At 38.4% G+C, this 23,006-nt stretch overlaps 1 protein-coding gene across 4 annotated transcripts; it reads right to left on the bottom strand.

The window, feature by feature from the left end:
* Positions 1-17,467: 17,467 nt before the first annotated feature.
* On the bottom strand, positions 17,468-21,086 carry LOC131688887 (transient receptor potential cation channel protein painless). 4 transcript variants are annotated; one of them, XM_058973483.1, is made up of 6 exons: positions 20,922-21,086; positions 20,745-20,835; positions 18,560-20,131; positions 18,370-18,497; positions 18,206-18,306; positions 17,468-18,137 (listed from the first exon to the last, which is right to left on the bottom strand). In XM_058973483.1, the coding sequence occupies exons 3-6, from the start codon at positions 20,010-20,012 to the stop codon at positions 17,711-17,713; spliced, it is 2,109 nt and encodes a 702-aa protein (XP_058829466.1). In that variant the 5' UTR covers positions 20,013-20,131; positions 20,745-20,835; positions 20,922-21,086; the 3' UTR covers positions 17,468-17,710. The 4 variants fall into 4 exon arrangements, with proteins under 4 accessions (XP_058829466.1, XP_058829465.1, XP_058829467.1 ...); XM_058973482.1 differs by having other exon boundaries at positions 20,745-21,086; XM_058973484.1 differs by lacking the exons at positions 20,745-20,835; positions 20,922-21,086 and adding an exon at positions 20,396-20,541.
* Between the last annotated feature and the right edge of the window lie 1,920 nt (positions 21,087-23,006).

The following is a 23,006-nucleotide window of genomic DNA, read 5'->3' as shown; positions in this document are numbered from 1 at the left end:
CTTCGCCTCATCAGAAACCAACACTAACTTATTGTCGGAATAGATTAGCGCCGGCTTGACGCAAATCCCTTAAAACTAAAACACACTTTGTGTTTCAATCGAACGACTGATCAAACGTGATGTCCCGTTCGAGCAGAAGTTCTGTTTATGCCAATGAGACACAGTGAAACCGAAACTTGTCTTGGCTTAGCAGGCCTATGCGAAAGCACTATGCTATATTTCACCCTATGGAGGAAAATTTTCACTGTGTCTCATTGGCATAAACAGAACTTCTGCTCGAACGGGACATCACGTTTGATCAGTCGTTCGATTGAAACACAAAGTGTGTTTTAGTTCTAAGGGATTTGCGTCAATCCGGCGCTAATCTATTCCGACAATAAGTTAGTGTTGGTTTCTGATGAGGCGAAGCCGAAACGCAACACAGTATGAAATAAGGATTTGTGCCCTCCTGTACAAAGACTGGTTTTTACCAACAAATTTTCACCCTAGCGAGAAATTTTGGTTTTTACCAAATTTTCCTCCATAGGGTGAAATATAGCATCATTTTTATCATTTTCAACATTTCGACATTTTTTTCGTAAATTTCTTCGTTTGCGTATTTTTTATTCTTTTGTATTTTTCGTTTTGTAGTCATTTTTGTTCCTATCGTCTTTTTATATTTTTCATCTTTTTTCTCTTTAACCTCCTTTGGTATGCTTTTGTCTTTTTGATCTTTTGATCCCTTTTCGTTGTCTTCGCCGTTCTTATTTTCTTCGATTTTCGTGTTTTTGCCTTTTTTGTCTTCTACTTTTTCGCCCATTTTCGTTATTTTCGCTTTTTTCGCATTTGAGATCTTGCTCGAACCACTACCAGGAAAGACTCTTAGTGATCTGAACGATCTTGCACAAGCCCTGAAAATGATCTGTAAACTAAAAATCGACTGCGAAATCTATCGAAGCATGGAATATTGTGGTACTAAGACGAAGGTCTTTTTAGTCTTTGCATTTCTTTCGGCTTTTTCTTTTTTGTCTTCTTCGTCTATTTTGTCATTTTTGTTTCATTTTGGCCTTTTCTGGGTTTATTCGTCTTTTGCATTTTTCTTCGCTTTTTGTCTTTTTTTGTCAATGTAGTCTTTTTGTCTTTTGCTGTTCTCATCTCTTCGGTGCTTTTCTTTTATTCTTTCGCCGTTTTCGTTTTCTTAAATTTTGGTATATTTTCGACTTTTTACTTTTTATTTTATTTCTTTGATAAATTTTTGTATATGTCATCAAGACCTGTTTAGCCTTAACTGTCCTATTTTCTTTTTGTGACTTTGTCGTTTTTTTATACGTTATGTTTGCACTATCCTCTTTTTCGTCTGTGTCGTCTCTAGCTGTTTTTGTCCATTTTTTATTTTCTAACTCTGACTTTGTCGCCATTTTTAATAATTTGCGGCGCCTTTCATCTATTGCATCTCTTTGGATTCGTTGTTTTTTGGTCGATTTCGCCACCTTTATAATTTTTGACGGATTCGTCTCCTCTTCCATGTATGTAACTTCTGTGTAGCATGTTTATACAGATGGACCTGATTTTATTCGATTTGACATTTTTGTTACTTTTCCCTTACATGCACATCGAAGAAGAGTTGGAGAGGTACCAGAATTGCTTTGCGGAGACTTGGATGGTACCCAAAATAATGGTTATTCTGCCTACGTGGCTTATAAACGACCCCTAAAAATATCGCAATTGAATGATTTTGGAAATTGCATCTGAAAATCGTTAAGTGTTCCGAGTAACATTCTCAGAGCTTTAAAATAAAGTACGAATGTCGAAGATTCAGAAAGAAGAATTCCCAAGATCTGAAATCACTGGACGAAACAAACCGCATCTAACATCCCGCACGTATGTCTGTTCAACTGCGAGAGAAGCACTTTCCGACTGACACATCTGTCACGAGATTGAAGTCAGATTCAGAGGAATGGACTGGAATCGATTCCAAGAATCGACACGAAAACATCATTACCATCAGCGTTTAGGAATAGTTCTGCCCTCGTTCACTGCCGTACAATAGTCCCGTTGCGACAGGTTCCCTCTCCGGGAGTACACTTAATTGCTAAACATTTATGCACTACTCCGACCCGGCACCCCTCGTTGGGGTGCGGTTGGTTGCGGTGGTTCACCGATTTTCCATAGGGAGTCAAACCATGTGGAAGGGTCTAGCTGGCGTCAAATTAAATAATTGATCTACTGCATCTATTTTTCAACCGGCCAACCGTAGCAGAGGGAGACACCAAAAAATGGATAACGGATGTGCGTAATTTCCAATTTCACTTATTCTTAACAAAAGATTTTTTTCAACTATTTCTTTCCCTTCTGATGGGTACAACATTTGCGAGGGGTTGAACATCTAACATAAGGATAAGTGGCCAGGGGAAGCGCAAATATCAGTCATCATTTAATGACTAAAAATATGTACCGCATATTCGCCACATCGGATAGCAAATAAATAAAAAAAACTCGGATATGTTTTGGCAGCGGCTCTTCGTTTTGTGATAATTTCGATGGTTTGTAAAATTGCATTTCCATCAAAAGAAATGGCGATAGAACTCGACCGCATTTTCGAAGCTTTGGGCGGCAAAACAAAAACCATAAAACCCACAGATTGGTTACTCTAAATATTGGTGAATGCGCAGCGAAGTTAATAGCAGCTAAAGCGCAGGGAAATTGAGGTTCATTCGACAGTGCATTTTATGCTGATGCAGTTTATTGGTTTATTGCTACTAGTGCCGAACCCGCGGCAAACGACCAGTGCAATAAAGATTTTCGGAATGTGGAACGGAAAGGATCGGAAACGAAAACAAAAATATCTTCCGACCGAGTGACGGTTCGGTTGTTGTCTAAAAGCTATTGTTGAACTATTTTATGGCAAGGTTAATAAATATCCCACAGTAAAGTGCACTTTTAATGCAGCACGATTGCGGTTCGATTTGGGGTGGTAATAAAATGCTGTGAAGATAAATACACACAGCATATGGCTTACTGTGGGAAGGAGATTGTACTTGGTGCATGGAAATGAAGTATTTTAGTATAATTGAATTAATTGTTGGTTTGAAATAGGTTGTGAAAAAATGTTCTAAGAAAGCCGATTTTCCGTTGAGTAGAAACATTCCTTGTCACATAAAAAACCAATAAAATCAAAATTTTGGTGCTATAATAGCTTTGTAAAATTTTGACCTGAACTTTCTACGGAATCTCTACCTTGATGGGCCAAAAATAGCAATAACTATACGAAGTATAAAAATGAAACTAGCTGCGTGAAACTTTGTTTATCTCATCAGTGGGGATGTCACATTTCCTGTACTACGGTTATTGGCATGCGTTGAAATCGGTATTAATATTTTTAATTTGTTCCTAATTAATGGAATTGTAACGAAACTGGTATAAAAAGCGACTCAAGAACTCATCAAAACACATTCAAAAATCTTTCAATGTTATGTAGAACATTTCAAGGAATTGATTGAAGCCAATCCTGTTTAGTTTAGACTTCATCAAAAATCCCAAAGCAATATTTTTTACTCCAAATTGGAATAAAAAATTCATTAAAGATTACAATACTCGAATCTGTTAAATGAAACTCAAAAAATAGATCATTGCAGCCTCTGCAAAAAATATTGGATCTTTTTTAGAAATTTCTTTGGTTGTCTTCTGCACAGTTCCTTTCACAATTATATTCTGTGTTCTTTTCGTCATCATCAGTTGTATCGATCGAAATTAGTCATCATTTTAAAACTTCCTATGCTGAGGCTGGCAACATCAAAACAACATCGCTAGAGTATTGTTTTCAACAAAAACTAGGTTTGACTAAATATCAACTAGACAAAATTAAAAAATCAACTAATTTTTTGGTTGAAATTACGATGAATTGGTTTTCCGTGTAGCTACATGGATATTTACGGAACGGGATTGACGATTAGTTGATGGAAATTTACACACTTAAATTTCATTACCTACCAGTAGGTAATTTTAATCTGCTGTCATTTAACTACGAGAAAACAAGGGAGAAGGAACGATTTTTGAACCCAAAATTAATGCGTTGAAGTTTGGTCGACTTTGGGGAATATCTCATTATTTTTAGTAAAATTATACTCTCTCTTTCGTTTTTCGTTGGAGAAAGTAGGATGAACAGATTTCAGATTACGATACTGCTAAATAATACAAGTTCTTCGTGTATATCAGACGCCATTTTAATATTCAAGATGACCACATCACAATTAGTAAAATTCTTCATAACCCTAACAATATGAGTATTTCTGGATTAGAGGTGTCGGAAAGATGATAAAAGAATATGGTGACTTCTGGTTGAGTTTAAATGAAGGGTAAGATTAATTCGGTTAAAAATGCGTTGTTTCGTTAGGAAACTGTTATTGGGATACGGAGAGTAGTACAGTAATGTTTCGATTATATCACGGTCGGTCTGTATTTTAGCGTGATATATTTGAAGCGTGATATATTCAAAACAAAACAAAAAATTACATTCAAGCATTAACCCATGTATTTCTATAAACAAATAGTAATAAAAAGTTAAAAAGTGGGTAATGAGTAATAGTAATAGTAATAAAAAGTTAAAAAGTGGGTAATGAGCCTATTTTTGCCATATTTCTATTATTACAATACCCATTTAAAACCGTTGGTTAGAGCAGCGTATGCCATCTTTGTTCAACGCATTGGGTCAAACGGTATGGCATCAGCGGATAATTTTTCTCCACACAGCTTCACTTTACCTATCCCGTACCGTTTCTTAAAATTGTTGAACCACCCAAAACTAAACTTGAAGGAATCTGGCACGCTAAGGTTTTGGACAAATATCTTATTAAATATAATATTAAAATCAGTGAATTCGAAGAGTCTACGATTCAGTTTTCGTTGTTTCAACATCCATAGAGATAGTCCCATCTCCAATTGTTGATGTTGTCCTTTCAAAAGAAAAGTATTCACATTAATTCAAGAGTAATGCATGTCTCGTCATACCTACCATATCGCGTATTTTGGTTTTCTTATTATTTTTGGTAGATTTTCTTGTGGATAACAATTAAGTGAATAAAAAGAAGTCAATTTGTTTACTCATTATACCAGACGGCCCCTTGAGGACACGACAAATAAGTTACGAAGAATTTAAAACTAAAATTGGAATCGGCCGATAGATATTTTGGCAATCCTATTCACTGCAACAAAGTTTTTGGTAAAACATGATTTCGAGATTATTCACGTTTAAAGTTTCGCGCCACGCTCACGTAAAGGAACTGCGCTACAACTTTGCTTCTACTGCTTAAACATCTATAAACATACCGATTTTCAGATACTTTCTTAAGAATCTGTACTTTAAGATAATCGAATATAAAAGATCGATTTTTTGACCGACCTCATCATATATAATCCGAAAGCCAATAATAGGCTCATTACCCTACATGTAAATAAGCAAATCAATTGTAAAAAAATCCTGAAAGTACCAGGACACAACATGTGGCTTAATTGGATCAAAACGTAATGTGTCTTGTCCGTTTTTGAAAAAGCGTGATATAATCGAGACAAAACCGTGATATAATCGAGGGTGATATATACGAGAATTGATATAAACGCATAGTGATATAATCGAAACATTACTGTAATATATTTATCCAATTTTCATTTAATGCCAGATTTGAATAAAAACTTTCTTAAATTTTCATGGCAAAACACTGAAAACTGAGCGAATGACAGTGAATCTCTGGAGGCACCTCATCAAAAACTTGTTTTGCCGGTATACATCATAACTCAAAATCTATTCGACCAAACGTTTCGAAATTTTGCATAGTTCTCTCCAATTAATTCCTCAGGTAATGATGAGAACTTTCATTTTTTTCTCGATTTTTGAATTTTTCGTAGCAAGTCAAAAATAAAAGGGGAAATATGTTATTGTAAAAATAATATTAATTTAGTAAAACCCTCTTGTAGTTACCTGGATAAAAATGTGAACAAAAACTGTGCGAAATTTCAAAGCCATTGGCCCAGTACATTTTGAGTTATGGTGTATACCCCATGTTTTAAAGGTGCCTCCTGAAGATTCACTGTTATTCACTCAATTTTCAATAATTTGCATTGAAATTTGGGGAAATATTGTACAATTGTTGTTTTTTTGGGAAAGACATTTCTACTGAAAATACGTTTCCATCTATAATATCTCTAACAATATAGGTATTTTCTAGATGAAGTTGGTAACTAGATAAAGTGAACCAATTTAATTTTATATATTCCTTGTTTGGACGTGAGTCTTTGTTTTTTTCCTTTCTTAAGGATTCTTTATGAACGTGTCCATTGGAAAACAGACAGAGAAAGAATGACCGGAACAATTAGAATGAAGAAACAGTGAAAACTCACATAACCTTTATTGGAAACACTGAGAAAAGATATGTCCTCAAGCAGGAATCGAACCTGCGATCTCCCAGTCTCTAGTTAATTTAATTTAATGGGAATTGTGGAATCATCGATCTTCATCAAAAAGCCCATTGGAGAAATTCTCATATTATAACGATCATAGCGAATTTGGAATTTGTAAATGGTATTAGATAGCGATTTTTTATTTAATTATTTTCGTCAAGCAGATGTAGACTTTATTGAATTACAATTACACAGTCACTACACTATTTTTACGGTTCAGTTGTAAGTTTAGTTTTTGAATATTGTAGCATCAATGTATTCTTAGCTTTCATTATGGTGACGCATATTTCTACTTATAGGGTCATTTTAGCATAGTTTAGGATAAAAAAAAATATTTTGAAATAATTTACCAGTTCCTTAAATGCGGCTAAGTGCATTAAATTTCATTAGCGACAGTAATTACACGTTGAAAAATATGGTTGCTGATAAAGTAAAGCATAACCAATTAGTAGCATTTTTTGAATATCGGTATGTTAAGGAGCACTCAGCGTGCTTTATATGATGGAAGAAAAAAATGTCGTCCATTTTAGTGTACGAAGTAGAGTAGAGTAAGTAGGACAGTTTTTTTGGTGAGCTCGCGCGATGGTATATTGGCACTGATTTTGACAAACAAGCATTCGTTAGAAAGGATATACTGTATCTTTGCCTTTGGCGTATACAAGGACTGTGTTCGTATATATGTAATTCAAAAAAATCAATTTTTTTGCCGGTCTAATGTATAATATAACATTGTAAATATGCTGCAAAAATGTCAGCTTTGTTTCTCTGAAATGATAGGAATCATTTGCATAAATATAGTCTCAATCGGCTGCTGCTGAATTTATTTCTGATCCGACTTAACGGAAGTTACGGATTGAATATTGTAACCAACTAAAAATTTTCATATAAACTGGTACAAACAGGCTATAAAATTGATGCAAAATTTATTAAAATATGTGCGAAATCACTTGGACCACATTGACCACCTACCTCCCATATAAAAAAAAACTAAAAAAAATTCAAAACAAAATTTGAAAATTGAATCTGTATTTTTCATGCCAAATGTCTTTAACCTTACGGCAGTCACGCTAGTGCAGGCTGCTCTGAAAATCTAGCGAAATCGTCTTAGAACACCTGCGTCTGCTCGTTCAGTGGGCCATAAGCGCGACTTTCGGAGGGTATTGATGTTCGTCATCTACTCGAAACGGAGTTGACGAGTAGATGACGGATATCGACATGTGTCTTTATTTTAATACACTGAAACCTGAATTTACGAATTCTTTTTTTTACGTAATATTCGATTTACGTGACTTTTTTTACGAAATAAATTCGAAATAACGAACTCTGTTTGAAAAGTTTGAGTTCGTACATTACAGCATGAAGTTATATACTTATGTATTCTTAGTTAATTGTTACTAATATAAGTTGGGTATTTTCGGAATGGGGTTGACGAGTGCATGATGGAAATCGATGTATTGAGCCATTTTGCAATCCAAGATGGCGACTTCCGGTTTAGATAAATGCTCTATATCCTCAGCAATATGGGTATTTTCGGAATGGGGTTGACGAGAGCATAACGGAAATAGAACCCATATTGTTCGTTATCAATAATATTGCTCAACTGGCAATCGTCATATTGGACTTGAAAAAGGTTCCAATTATCCATTTTCGACATCTACTTGGCAAGCCCGTTCCAAAAATACCCATATTGTTAGGGTTATCGAGAATATTGCTCAACCAACGAATATTAATAAGAATGTGAAGCAAACTTTTTTTACGAACTAAATCCCAAATAACGAACACTTTTTTACGAACTAATTCAATTTAAGAAAACCCCCAGTTTGGTTCGTAAATGGAGGTTTCAGTGTATGCAAGAGAGAATGTTGGGCAAAATTTTCTACAACCATAGGTTGACGTGAAGATGACGGAAATCGATGTCTGACGCCATTTGAGAATTGAAGATTTCCGGCTTAGCAAAATTCTCTAAAACTCTAATACTATAGGTATTTTCGAAATGGGGTTGTCGAGTAGTTAAAGGAAACCGATGCCTGACACTGAATAGAAATCTAATTCAATTTAATGTAGGGGAACATGGGGAGACTTGACCAGGTTTTCAGCTAAAACTGCATAAATCTTTTAAAAAGCCTTCAATCCCTCAAAAGTCATTCAGATATAATGCGCAAAGCTATTGCGCGTCTTCATGATTTTTTGCAGAATTTGTAATTTAATTTTTGAAAAGTTACCAAAGTTTTTCTGTCATCGTTTTTTTCTGGTCAAGTCTCCCCATTGCGGGGAGACTTGACCAAGGCGTGGGGAGACTTGACCAAGAGAATTTTGAAAAATCATAACAAAAAATAATGGCATAAAACATACTGTAATTATTTTCTTTCCTATTGTCGACATCCCTAGGTAGCAGAGATGGCGTCAGGCATCAGTTTGCATCATCTACTCGTCAACTCAATATCATAAATACTCGTATGGCTCGAAATAAATAATTTTACTCAAACGGAGGTTGCCAGCATAAATTTTAAATGTTAATTTTCGTCATCTAAAGAACGTTCATAAACTTTATAAACTTGACAAAAAAATTCTGATGATAATTATCTTCAAGAAATTTAGTTTATGTTTAGCAATCATAGATTAAGATGTTCTTTGAAAAATATTTTTGCTGTAAGCCATTTAAGTCTCTTTGGTGGAAAACTGCACATCATGCTCTTTTTTGAGCTATAAGCCAAAAATTTTTGACAGCTTACGATGGAATGGACTTTTTTCCCTATTTGTTCAATGTATATATAATAGGTGTACAACTTTGCTTCCACCGTTTTTTTTCCTTGAATTTAAAACTTATTTGTCAAAAGCCACTTAGGCACAGATGTATTATACAAAATATTGTCCATTGCTAGCGACAACTTTTGTCTATCCTCCGGTAATTTTCGGAACCCGTTTCGAAAAAAAGAAGACATATTTCGACGCGTTCCATGATCGGATCAATTTTTCAAGATCCTCGTATGATCGTATGAATTAAAATGCTGTTCCGCCAGGCCGTGCACCATCGAACGAAACAGCAATATCCTGGCAGTACGTTACGATCAAAAATAGGTCAACCTTAACTTGACGCATTTTTTTTCATCGCGCTTTAAAAAAAACCTGCATACTCCTCATTTTAAAGGTTTATGTGTGAAGTATCATGCCTACTGTTTGATTTTGACCGCTGCTCCTCATTTAAAAATATGGCATCGAAGCAAAAGGAGCAACGGTACAAAATTTTGCTCGCGGATAGCGTAATCCAAAATACTCGTGAAATTGTTGAATGTTGCCAAATTAACTGTTACCCGCGTAATAAATGTATTCAGAAAACCGGGATGCATGGAAAAACGTCTGTTGCTTTTTCTCAAACAACGCAATTGTTCAGTTCTGTTTTGGCCGGATTTGGCATTTGGCTATTACGGAAAATAACCGTGGTCTATGGAGGGGTGTATCGCAAACAACGTCCAGGTGGTGCCCAAAGACGTGAACCCTCGCAACACGCCAGAGCTCTGCCCGCGATAAAAGGAAATTAAAGTGAAGGTTTATTATTTATTCTGAATGAATTTAACTTGTAAGACTCATACGTCTCCCAACCTTTGAACGGAACGGATCGTTATATTTCACAGTGGTGTTCGGTGTGTAAATTTTAGTGAATCAAGGTCATCCTTTGTTCGTTCGTTAGCTGCCGTTCTGCTGGTGCCGACAGTAAATCCAGTACATTGTTTTCGCTGGTGCGGAACAATCGACGTTGTTTGCAGATAAGTTTTGCTTTATTTTTTTTCCTCGTTTGCTTTCTTTCCTTTTCCCTACTTTACTCAAATCAAATAATAAGACACATTCCCGTTTATATAACGCTCTGCCCACGTGCTTAAATGGCCGAGGGCGAAATACCATCTGATGTAATCATGGAAGTCCCTGATCCCCCTAATACTCGCATAGCTCCCCGTATAAAGCAGTACCCAGAAGGTTCCTCTGGGCCATGGGTGGTATATTTTCGGACCGGAGAGAAACCGGTTAATATATTAAAACTTTCTCGAGATCTGACTGCTAATTACCCGGCTGTAACTCAGATAACACGTGTTCGGGCAAACAAGATACGTGTTCTAGTGAATGATCTCGGCCAGGCAAACGCGATTGCTTGCTGTGAGCGCTTTACACGGGAATTTAAAGCATACGTGCCTTGTGTGGCCTGTGAAATCGATGGGGTAGTGTCCGAACCGGGCCTGAAATGCGAAGAACTGTTGGAGCACGGGGTTGGCTGCTTTAAGGACCCCTCTCTTGAACAGATTAAGATCTTAGAATGCAAACAATTGTATACCGCAAACACCGAGGGAGGTAAGACTACCTACTCTCTATCAGGCTCGCTTCGGGTGACATTCGCCGGGTCCTCTCTTCCCAACTACATCCTCCTTGACAGGGTTCGCCTACCAGTTCGCCTGTTTGTACCGCGGGTCATGAGCTGCAGCAATTGCAAGCAGTTGGGCCACACAGCCACATATTGTGGAAATAAGAAACGATGCGGCAAATGCGAAGGAGAGCATGAGGATGACTCTTGCGACAAAGAAACTGAAAAGTGTATTTGCTGCGGGGGCCCTTCACATGCTCTTAAATCGTGCCCTGCGTACAAACAGCGCGGGGATAAAATTAAGCGCTCCCTTAAGGAACGCTCAAGGCGTTCTTATGCAGAAATGCTAAAGAATGCTTCGCCATCTGTCCTGTCCGAAAATCCCTATGCTGGTTTGGCTAACGTTGAGCAAGAATCTGACGACCCACGAGAGGGAACATCTTTGGTTAACCTAGGGGAATCCAGGAAGAGGAGAAATCCAGCCTCCCCTACATTGCCCCGTAAGGGTGCCAAGGTGTCGTCCACTCAGAGTGCGCCAACTACAATCATTAAATCCAACGGAAGTGATGCACAAAAGCCGAAGCAATTTGCTCCAGGACTTGGAAATATTAATTCTAACAAGGAGCACCCACCACTTCCAGGGACACCAAAAACCCCAAGTGTCCCCGTTTTTCAAACAGATACTCAGTCCAGTAACGGACTAATGAAATTTTCTGACATAGTGGACTTAATTTTCACAGCTTTCAATGTTACTGATCCTCTTAAAAGCCTTCTGATACGTTTTCTCCCTATAGTGCAAACATTTTTGAAGCAGTTGACTACTAAATGGCCCCTCCTTGCAGCGATCGTATCCTTCGATGGCTAAGTCATCGAACGAGGTCACCGATTCGATCACTGTTCTACAGTGGAACAGCAGAAGTATCCTCCCGAAAATCGATTCCTTGAAATTTTTACTAAATAGTTTAAAATGTGATGCTTTCGCATTATGTGAAACTTGGTTAACTTCCGATATAAATCTCAACTTCCACGACTTTAATATAATTCGTCTGGATCGAGAAAACCCCTATGGAGGAGTACTTTTGGGGATCAAAAAGTGCTATTCTTTCAACCGAATTAACCTCCCTTCGACACCAGGCATTGAAATTGTCGCTTGTCAAGTTTTAATCAAAGGTAAAGACCTTTGCATTGCTTCCATCTACATTCCTCCTAGAGCCTCGGTAGGGCACCGAACGTTTTGTAATATCACGGAATCCTTACCGGCACCGCGGCTAGTTCTGGGAGACTTTAACTCGCACGGTACGGTATGGGGCTGTCTTCATGATGATAATAGATCAACATTAATCCAAGATCTTTGCGATAATTTCAACATGACCATCTTAAACACGGGAGAAATGACGCGGATTCCTACACCACCAGCACGCGCAAGCGCGTTGGATTTGTCGCTTTGCTCGACATCGCTACAGTTAGATTGCATGTGGAAGGTGATCCCTGATCCCCACGGTAGCGATCATTTGCCTATCGTGATTTCAATTGCTAACGGTTCAAGACCATCGGAAACAATCAATGTCTCGTATGACCTCACACGAAACATTGATTGGAAGAGTTACGCGACCGCGATATCCGTTAAAATCGAATCCACTCAAGAACTTCCTCCGGAGGAAGAGTACAGGTTTTTGGCTGGCTTGATTCTCGACAGTGCGAATCAAGCTCAGACTAAACCAGTACCCAGCGCGAATACCCATGGACGGTCTCCCACCCTGTGGTGGGATAAAGAGTGCTCAGAGCTGTACGCGGAAAAGTCCACTGCATATAAGGCCTTCCGGGAAGACGGGTTACCCGCTAGCTATCAACAGTACGCGTCGTTAGAAAGGCGAATGAAGAGTCTAATGAAAGCCAAAAAACGCAGTTATTGGCGCCGGTTCGTCGACGGGTTAACGAGAGAAACAGCGATGAGCACTCTTTGGGGTACGGCTCGACGTATGCGTAATCATAATAGTACCAACGAGAACGTGGAATATTCAAACCGTTGGATATTCGCTTTCGCCAAGAAGATTTGTCCGGACTCTGTCCCGGTACAGAAAACGTACCGCGCCGCGTCTTCTCACGATACCGCGAACGAAACACCGTTTTCGATGGTGGAGTTCTCACTTGCTCTCTTATCGTGCAACAATAACGCCCCAGGGTTAGACAGAATCAAATTCAACTTGCTGAAGAATCTGCCTGACACTGCAAAAAGGCGCCTGTTGAATTTATTTAACAAGTTTCTTGAGGGTAACATTGTCCCTTATGAATGGAGGCAAGTGAAGGTCATCGCCATCCAAAAACCAGGAAAACCAGCCTCCGACCACAACTCGTATCGGCCGATTGCAATGCTGTCCTGTATTCGGAAGTTGTTCGAGAAAATGATCATGTTTCGCCTCGACAATTGGGTTGAAGCAAATGGCTTACTGTCAGATACACAATTTGGCTTCCGCAAAGGCAAAGGGACGAACGATTGCCTTGCGTTGCTTTCTACAGAAATCCAAATGGCCTATGCTAACAAAGAGCAGATGGCATCAGTCTTCTTGGATATTAAGGGGGCTTTTGACTCAGTTTCTATCAACATTCTGTCAGAGAAGCTGCACCAGCATGGTCTTTCACCAATTTTAAATAACTTTTTGCTAAACCTGTTGTCTGAAAAGCACATGCATTTTTCGCATGGCGATTTAACAACATCGCGATTTAGCTACATGGGTCTTCCCCAGGGCTCATGTCTAAGTCCCCTACTCTACAATTTTTACGTGAATGACATTGACGATTGTCTTGCCAATTCATGCACGCTAAGACAACTTGCAGACGACGGGGTGGTCTCTGTTACAGGGCCCAAAGCTGCCGACTTGCAAGGACCATTACAAAATACCTTGGACAATTTGTCTGCTTGGGCTCTTCAGCTGGGTATTGAGTTCTCCACGGAGAAAACTGAGTTGGTTGTTTTTTCTAGGAAGCGTGAGCCGGCGCAACTCCAGCTTTTATTAATGGGTGCAACGATCAACCAGGTTTTCACATTTAAATATCTCGGGGTCTGGTTCGACTCTAAAGGTACCTGGGGATGTCACATTAGGTATCTGAAACAGAAATGCCAACAAAGGATCAATTTTCTCCGAACAATAACTGGAACATGGTGGGGTGCTCACCCAGGAGACCTGATCAGGTTGTACCAAACAACGATATTGTCGGTGATGGAGTACGGGTGTTTCTGTTTCCGCTCCGCTGCGAACATACACTTCATCAAACTGGAGAGAATCCAGTATCGTTGCTTGCGCATTGCCTTGGGTTGCATGCACTCGACCCATACGATGAGTCTCGAAGTGCTGGCGGGCGTTCTTCCGCTAAAAAATCGATTTTGGGAACTCTCATATCGATTGCTCATCCGATGCGACATTCTGAACCCGTTGGTAATTGAAAACTTCGAGAGGCTCGTCGAGCTTAATTCTCAAACCCGTTTTATGTCCTTGTACTTCGACTACATGGCACAGAGCATCAATCCTTCTTCGTACAATCCCAACCGTGTCCGTTTCCTAGATACTTCTGATTCTACTGTATTCTTCGACACATCCATGAAGGAAGAGATTCGTGGAATCCCGGACCATATACGCCCGCAGGTGATCCCCAATATATTTTATAATAAATTCCGAGAAGTCGACTGCGACAAAATGTTTTACACTGACGGATCAAATCTCGATGGGTCCACTGGCTTCGGTATCTTCAACAATACAATCACCGCTTCATTCAAGCTCAATGATCCCGCTTCAGTTTACGTCGCAGAGTTAGCTGCAATTCAGTACACCCTTGGGATCATCGACACTCTGCCCACAGATCACTACTTCATCGTTTCGGACAGCCTCAGCTCTATCGAGGCTCTTCGTGCGGTGAAGCCAAAAAAGCAACTCCCGTATTTTCTGGGGATGATACAGGAGTCCTTGTGTACGTTATCTGAAAAATCTTATCAGATTACCTTTGTTTGGGTCCCCTCTCATTGTTCTATCCCGGGCAATGAAAAGGCCGACTCATTAGCAAAGGTGGGCGCATTAAATGGTGACATATACGAAAGACCAATCTGCTTCAACGAATTTTTTAGTATTTGTCGTCAGAGGACGCTCAACAGTTGGCAAACCTCGTGGAGCAATGGGGAACTTGGACGATGGCTACATTCGATTATCCCAAAGGTATCAACGAAGCCTTGGTTCGGGGGGATGGATGTGGGTCGGGATTTTATTCGCGTAATGTCCCGACTTATGTCCAATCACTACACCATGGATGCGCATTTGCGGCGTATTGGGCTTGCGGAGAGTAGTCTGTGCGCTTGTGACGAGGGCTATCACGACATCGAACACGTTGTCTGGGTGTGCGCCGGGTATTGTGACGCCAGGTCTCAGTTAAAGGAATCCCTTCGGGCCCGATGTAGACCACCCAATGTACCAGTCCGAGATATGCTGGCAACTCGTGATTTCCCCTATATGTCCCTTATTTATACCTTCATAAAAACGATAAATATCCCAATTTAGCCCCTCTCTTTTATTTCTCGTTTTTAGAGTTTCCTCCTGCCTTGTGGAACCGATCAGCTCCAGAGTGCCACTATGTAACCGCCATCGCCCTTACCACTACGCCTGCATAGAAGGAAACTGAAGCGAGAGCGACTCGAGGTTCGATGACTTTTGAAAGATTCCCCGCGGGTCCGAAGAATACCATCCGCCAATCCGGTACTCGACGACTTACTATACTGAGGCGCAAATTTGAAAGGCTGATCCCCCTCCCCCCCCCCCCCCGCTGTTCGAGCGAAAGTTGCAAGTTTTGCTCTTCTTTCCCTGTCTCTCCCCTGTCCTTGATACAACTGCTGCTACACTGATGCGGAAATAAGCCACCCTTTGAATATCTTGACCAAGCATAAGTTTTAGTTAAAAAATTCAAATTAGTATTCTGTATTCCTAGTTTTAAGTAAGCTATAATTTTTACTCTTTATTGAAACTCTTGTCCTCCATCTTGTAAATAGAATTGAATCCCTAGTTTTAAGATTTCTGTGAAATTTCTCATAAATATTTGTTCCCCCTTTTGTGTACTAAACTATATTGTTAGTTTTAAGATAACCGTAAAATATTTCGTAAAATACTATTACTCTCCCTCTTGTATATCAAAGTGAATCCCTTGTTTTAAATTTTTTCATAAAAAAATCTTTTGGCCCTCTTTTGTATATTGAATCTTATTTCTAGTCTTAAGATAGCTGTAAACTTTCTTTTCCTTTGTAAAAAAAATATTTCAACATTGTAACCTCCTAGTTTTAAGATATCCAAAATGTAAAAACAAAAGCATTTGGCACCGCCAAGCTAACGCATTTGTGCCTATCAAATAAACGAAATGAATAAAAAAAAAAAAAAAACTTGTAAGACAAACATGTTTAGATTTTTTATATAAATATTTTGACCGGTTTATACACATTTTTGATTGACCAATTTTAGATCGTAACACCCTTTATTACTATCTCTTCTCATTTCTTTGTAATTTCATAATTGAACTTTTGCAGCAATCGACTTCAAAATGCTAAAAGACCAACAAAAAATGTGATATATATATATATATATATATCCTTATTCCTAAGGTTTCATTGGAAAGCTGAGAAAATTTCCTAGCGATTCATGTTAAAAAATCTTTTAGTTACGAATAATAATAATAACTTTTTACAAGAAAAGTAGTTCAAATATAGTGTTTTGTGATGATAAATAACAATTGACTAAATTTATCATTGCGATTATCCATTCGATACCCTTTAATCTTCTCAATAATTTTTTTTTTTTGACATTTTATCACCATCTCCTCTTGTATCACTGCAATTTAATAGTAAACATAATATGATGTCAACACGAATGTCGTGGGTTCGAAGACGTCATTTTTAAATTTGCAATGACGTTCTTAAAATTATATTGCGAAGAAACGAAAAGAGACAGTTAGATGGAGTCAAAGAAAGAATTGTAGAACCTGAAGAGATCCATTATTTCGGAGATTGACGTTCATTTTTTTTTTTTGGAAAATTAAAGAAAGCACTAAATTTGAAATATTTTACTTCTAAAAGAAACCTCATCTAACTAATTTAACTGAAAGAGATAAGTGCAATTTTTTCAATAATATTTCCTCAACTTTCTAATGAATACTTGTGAATAACGATATAAAGTGTAATTTTTGGCGTAGAGTCTTTTAAGCACTTACAAGTCGACTACTGAAAAGGTTTGTTAAAGATATTGCAAAGCAATGAGAATAGATTGGAATATGAAGGTAAAGAACAAATTTTGTATCGTCTTTAAACTTATATTGATAATAGGAATAGTTATATTCATTATTGATTAATGTGAGAAAATTTACGGAAACGCTACCAAAACACAAAAACTTTTGACTACTGCCAGAAATGTCTCACCGTTCAGACGGACCAACCATAGTATACTTTTTAAGTTAGAGATATTCAAAGACAAATATGTTATTAACAAGAAACTTCAATAACGCTGCAATAGTTGAGATTCGATTGTATCTGTAGAACGATTGTTTCCCAAAATATGATCCACTATCACCCCTCGAGAGGTTCTTTATCATGAACCAAACACCCTGTATGTTAACATTTTTCCAATTCTATGAATAAGAAACGCATAACAAAACAAACGATTGTCGTCTCAATATATTTTTATTTAGTATTATTTACATAGATATGCATAGACTTTGAGGAATTTGGGTGGACTTGAACGTGAACGGAATGAGCTGTATAATTCCCTGGAATGGAGCCTAAAATTAGTTATAGACCTATCTAGCATATCACTTTTTACAAATTTAAAACTTAGCATGCATAAGTGTAAGAAGAGAGTTTACAATCAATCTCTGAATCCACAAACTACCATCTCAAACTACAAGCTACTTCGTCCACCCATTATTGTTCAAACACTGCAGTATCAGTTCCATGTTGCTCTCCAGCTTCGCCAATCTCGCATCCACCGATTGCTGCGGCCGGTCCGGTACCCCTTGATGATTCCGTTTGTTGCGCGTGTGTAGAATCTCCTTGGCGTACTTCATGATTTTGCTGTCCATCTTCGAAAACGAAGGCAGAATGCAGCAACCGACGATCAGTTTGACCCGCTCGTTGCTGGTATCCCCCTCGGCCAGCAGTTCGATGTTGCTTTCCATGTCGATTTTCGCCGTTTCCGGGTCAATGTGTTTCAGTGGCCGGGGTATAAATATCGCATTCGATCGGTTCGGTGTCACTGTTACCCGATGCAGGGGTAAGTACTCGGGGAATAGTTGCAGAAAGGTTCGCGAGAATGTCAGCATCATCAGTTTGGTTCTGTTGAAAAGTGATAAGGGTTAATAGTGTTGATGTAATTGATAAAGTTGGAAATAATTGGTTCTTACAGCATTCCATTGACTTTCGGTGACTGTAGTGCGCATTCGTATCTTGAAATGACATCTACTTTTTGAGAGAGTCCTATCAGTTCTGCTGCTGCTTTTATTGCCTTTTAGAAAAAAGTAATTTAGCACATAATAAATATAATAAACATGAGTAGATCTTAACTTACCACAGTATCGCTGACTGCTAATCCGTTCATCAAGTTGAAAATTACTAGGGTAACGAAAAACAGGAACAGTACGAATATCAAATAGCTAACACTGTTCCGAAATTTGATGTCGGCCGCCTCGAATTCACCTAAAATGTTTTAAATTATAATATTTCCCACTCCGGACCGAGTAAAAATAATAATTACAAACCTGTTAACATAACAACTGTTTTCAGCAGTGAGGTTCCTACATCACCGAAGGCATTGAACTTATCTTCCTCTTGTTTATCATCATCGTTCGGTGGAGAGTAGGCATTTTTCGGGCCAGTACTGTTGTTCACTTTGAACAAAGTGTAGAAGCAAAATGCGAACGAAATCAAAATAATGGAGTATAGAATTAAACTTTTCAGGAAATTTTTCGACACAGTTTTCAGCATGACCATGTGAGTCGAGATCGACAGGATGGGAAGCGTTCCAACCAGCATGGTGAACTCCATCGCAGACAGCATAATCACGCCCGCCGACAGAACCTGCCGAATTTCGCTAGGAAATTCGTTAAGTAACACCGTGTAGGAAGCTACAATCAGCACTATCTCCATCCAATTTTCTATCGATGAGAAGTACATTTTTACATGCAGAAACATTTGTCCAATCTCCCTCAGTGCCATGTAGGTAGTTCCGAGTAAGGAAGTAAAACGAAGTGTTTCTTTGATCATTTGATCTACGTTTTCCTGGCCGTAACATCCAACTACGTAACTCGTGAAAGCTAGGAAGGAAACTGTACATATTACCAAGTTGATATAAAAGTACAGACTAAGCCTAAGCCATTTGATTAACACGAAACTGGATATCACTGGATGTTTTAGCAAGTATCTCAAGTCATCCGAATGGGACATATAAACGATCGGTAACATTTCGTCGTGATCTCTTCTCGCCGTATTGTCGTTTCGAATCGCCGAATAGAGACTCTTGCATTTGGGAGGAACCAGGCAGGAAAAGTCAATATTCACCTCGTAAGCTTCATCTCCCGGTCGTTTGTCGTTTGCAGTAATGCACGTATTTAAATAGTCTTCGAGAATTTGAGGATTCATCTCGCAAATTGGTAGCTCTCTGAACACGTTCTTCACTCCGATATATGCTGAATGTTTCAGCAGCAACTCCACGGCTTCGTCAACTTTATACTTCACTGCATAGTGAAGAGCGCTGAACCCTTGCTCGTCCGTTTTGTCGATGTCGACGCGATCATCATCCAGTAAGATATATAGACACTTGAAAAATGGACATTTCCTGCTGTCTTTGAGGGTATTAATTTCCTTGATAACCAACGATATTAGAGTAAAGGAGTTTATAGCTTGAATATCACCGTCCGAGTGACCAGTTTTTGACAAAATAAATGCCAACAGTTCGTGGTACCCGTAGCTGCAACATCTCGCCAAATGAGCCGACAAATCGGACTCCGCATCGAAAACGTAATCATCGTTTGCTATTTTCTTCACCAGAGACAACTTTCCCGATTGGACTGCGACATCCATTAACGCCCTCAAATCACGTTGCCATTCATTAGCGTCCGTTTGGTTGTACCGGAATTGTTCCAGTGCCGTGAAAAACTTTGCCTCATTTTGACTCTTCATCAGCGCCATCAAAACTGTTAACTTCGACTCCATGATGGTGTTGGATTGGTGAAATGAAACGATGCAAACTTTTTTCTCTTATAACCTGCTCTCAGCAACAAGTGATAACTGGCAGCATCTTCGTCGAAATCTTTTCAAAAACCGGTTTTCATCTGAAAATATTTCACACAAAATATATTATTAGAATTAGAACTATGTCGAAACGGTACTATTTCTAATATGAAACTGATCGTTGATGAAACTTAAAGTAATTACTGACACTCAAAAGCAAACTGTTAGCTCTTTGCTATAGAACAGTAAACTGATACTTGATCCAATATCAACAAACAGTTGACTGTTCTATGATCGAGAACCGCTAAGCCTCGCATCTTCTGAACGGAGGTGTGTTACATCCCAAAATAGTTTTTAAATCTGACCTTGTCAGTTGGTGATTTCTTCAATAATCCATTCAAGTTTTTGAGACAAGCACAACACCAATTATCACCCAAGTAGAGAATCGATCCCACTACTTCGAGAGGCATTAAGCTAATAACCGGTGGAGACGGTGCGCACCGAGCCAGCAGACAACTCGACTGAATTAAAAGTGTTTTTTCTACTCTCAACCGCGAGAGAAGCTCTAATGTTGCATAATCCGGTATAAATTGTTTGCGGAAATGACTCCTACGGGGGAATAGAGGTTTGACTCATTCTGTTTCGAATGTTTTCTGATGCATTGAAATCATTTGGATTTGATAAATCACCCTGAAATTAGTGGGGTTTTCTTACCTGTCCTTAGTCCAGTGACGTCACATCGTACGCTTCTTAGTCAACAACTTTACAAAAGTACACGAATTTCATCAAATTGTGCTAATCCATACTGTAAACAAACCACAACGAGACAAACAATCACACTGCCGCATGTGTACGTATCGTTTTACCGCTAGATCAAATGACTGCGCTTACCAGTTCTGATTCTGCATCGCACTTTAGACACTTGAGTGGTATAAACATTGATTCAAACTGGTATTCGAACGCCGACTAATCGCAAAAGCGCAGATCGGATTTGAAGCACAACTCTAAACAAACTGATTCACGTCCGTCAACGGACAGCAACAACTGAGACTGGTAGCCGCAGATGATAATAATTAATAGCAATAAACAATTTTAACCCTCAAGCGGTCAAGGCCACTTCAAGTCTGGTAGTATAATTATCAATGTAGCGGCATTTTTTGCATTTCCGCAGTTATTCGTTAAACTTAGAATAAATTGGCGAGAACTGAGAATTTCTGTATGACTAGAATAGTTGACGAGAGATTCGTGAGATAGGTAAATCATCTCTGTCCGGCATGATCATTGAATGTAAATGACAGCAAACTGTTGTACCGTAACACGGAGAAGCATTCATCACTTTTTGCCCAGAATTCCGCTCTGAGCTTTTAACTGTTTGACTCTTTATTATCTATTCGTCATTCTGTTTCATATCGTTCGTTACTCATAGTCGTTATTACCGCATTATGCTATATTTCACCCTAAGGAGGTAAATTTGGCAAAAACCAAAATTTCTCACTAGGGTGTCTCATCGGCATAAACAGGACTTCTGCTCGAACGGGACGTCACGTTTGATCAGTCATTCGATTGAAACACATAGTGTGTTTTAGTTTTAAGGAATTTGCGTCAAGCCGGCACTAATCTATTCCGACAATAAGTTAGTGTCGGTTTCTGATGAGGCGAAGCCGAAACGCAACATAGTATGACGTTATTACAGGTTACTACAGGTCCGGATGAACATTCGATCATTCCGGTCATATCGCTTGATTGCTGACTTACCAAAAGTCTTTCAACTGAAATAGTCTTTCTCTCTCAATATTAGTCGTGATTTTATTTGAAATATTGGAAATAAATTAATAAAGCCAGTAATTAAATTGGAGTCGAATGAAAATAAAACTTTTATTCGCGTCTCATCTTTCCTAAAACGCTCAACTACGCAACTATAAAAACATAGATTGACGTTAGTTGTATTTTGTAAATATACCGTAAATAACAACTTATGAAAAAAAATTTAAAAATATATGAGACCTTTGAATGTTTCCTTTTATTTTTATCAGTGCCACAATTTAACGAGAATACAAGCGAAACTGTCGAAAAAGGTTGTTAAGGAACTGTGACAAATTGTAGAAACAAACAAGCTTCTGTCGTGAACGTAACATGCATAACCCAATACTTAGTCTGCCCAAAACGTTGCAAATTCTCGTAGATGTCAAAAATTTTATTTTTCATTATTGTTCATTGTTCATAAATATTTGTCATGTATCCGAATCACTCACCACATTACGGATTATAAGCCTATGCTATACATACGCTAAAGTGCTGAAAGGTTCACTTAATCACCAAGCATCTTCATGTTTGCCAGATCGTGAATGGTTCGAGCATTTGTATGCTAAGGGGAGCGTCTTGTGTAATGTGTTCAAACCGAAAGTGATTTTATTTACGATTTTAAGGGAAGGCAACGATGGACCTCTTGTGTAATGTGAAGATTTATTTGTATATTCATTTTGTACGAAAAAAAAATATTTTCTAGTTACGCGAAGCCGTCATAAAAACCGAAAAATATCATATTTTAATGTAAAATTCCACTCACTTTACTTAAAAACAATGAGTATAAACACTTTTTATTCAGTTTCCTTTGGTTTATCGACAGGCTACACATATTATGCATTCTCATATTTAAAAAAAACTCAAGTGAATAGTTTTTGAGTTATCGTGATACATACATACACAGGGTAAAGTGCCTATTTTCACCATATCAAGCAAGGTGCCTCACTAATTCCTTAATTTCTCGCCCTACAATCAATGAAATGCGTAAAAATGGTCATCAACAGCTTAGCTTCGTTGTTAAGAACCAATATAATAACACAAATGCGCTGAAAACAGTAAAATTCAAGTGTTTGAGCGCAACAAAAACTCGAATTGAGTGCCCCTATTGTTGCGCTACCATTTTATTCAATGCGTTGAACAAAGATGGCAGACAATGCTCTCACCAACGGCTTC

This window comes from Topomyia yanbarensis, chromosome 3 (assembly GCF_030247195.1).
Source record: "Topomyia yanbarensis strain Yona2022 chromosome 3, ASM3024719v1, whole genome shotgun sequence".
Lineage (NCBI taxonomy): Eukaryota > Metazoa > Arthropoda > Insecta > Diptera > Culicidae > Topomyia > Topomyia yanbarensis.
The sequence above is the reverse complement of the archived record's forward strand: the minus strand, read 5'-3'. Positions and strand labels throughout refer to the sequence as shown.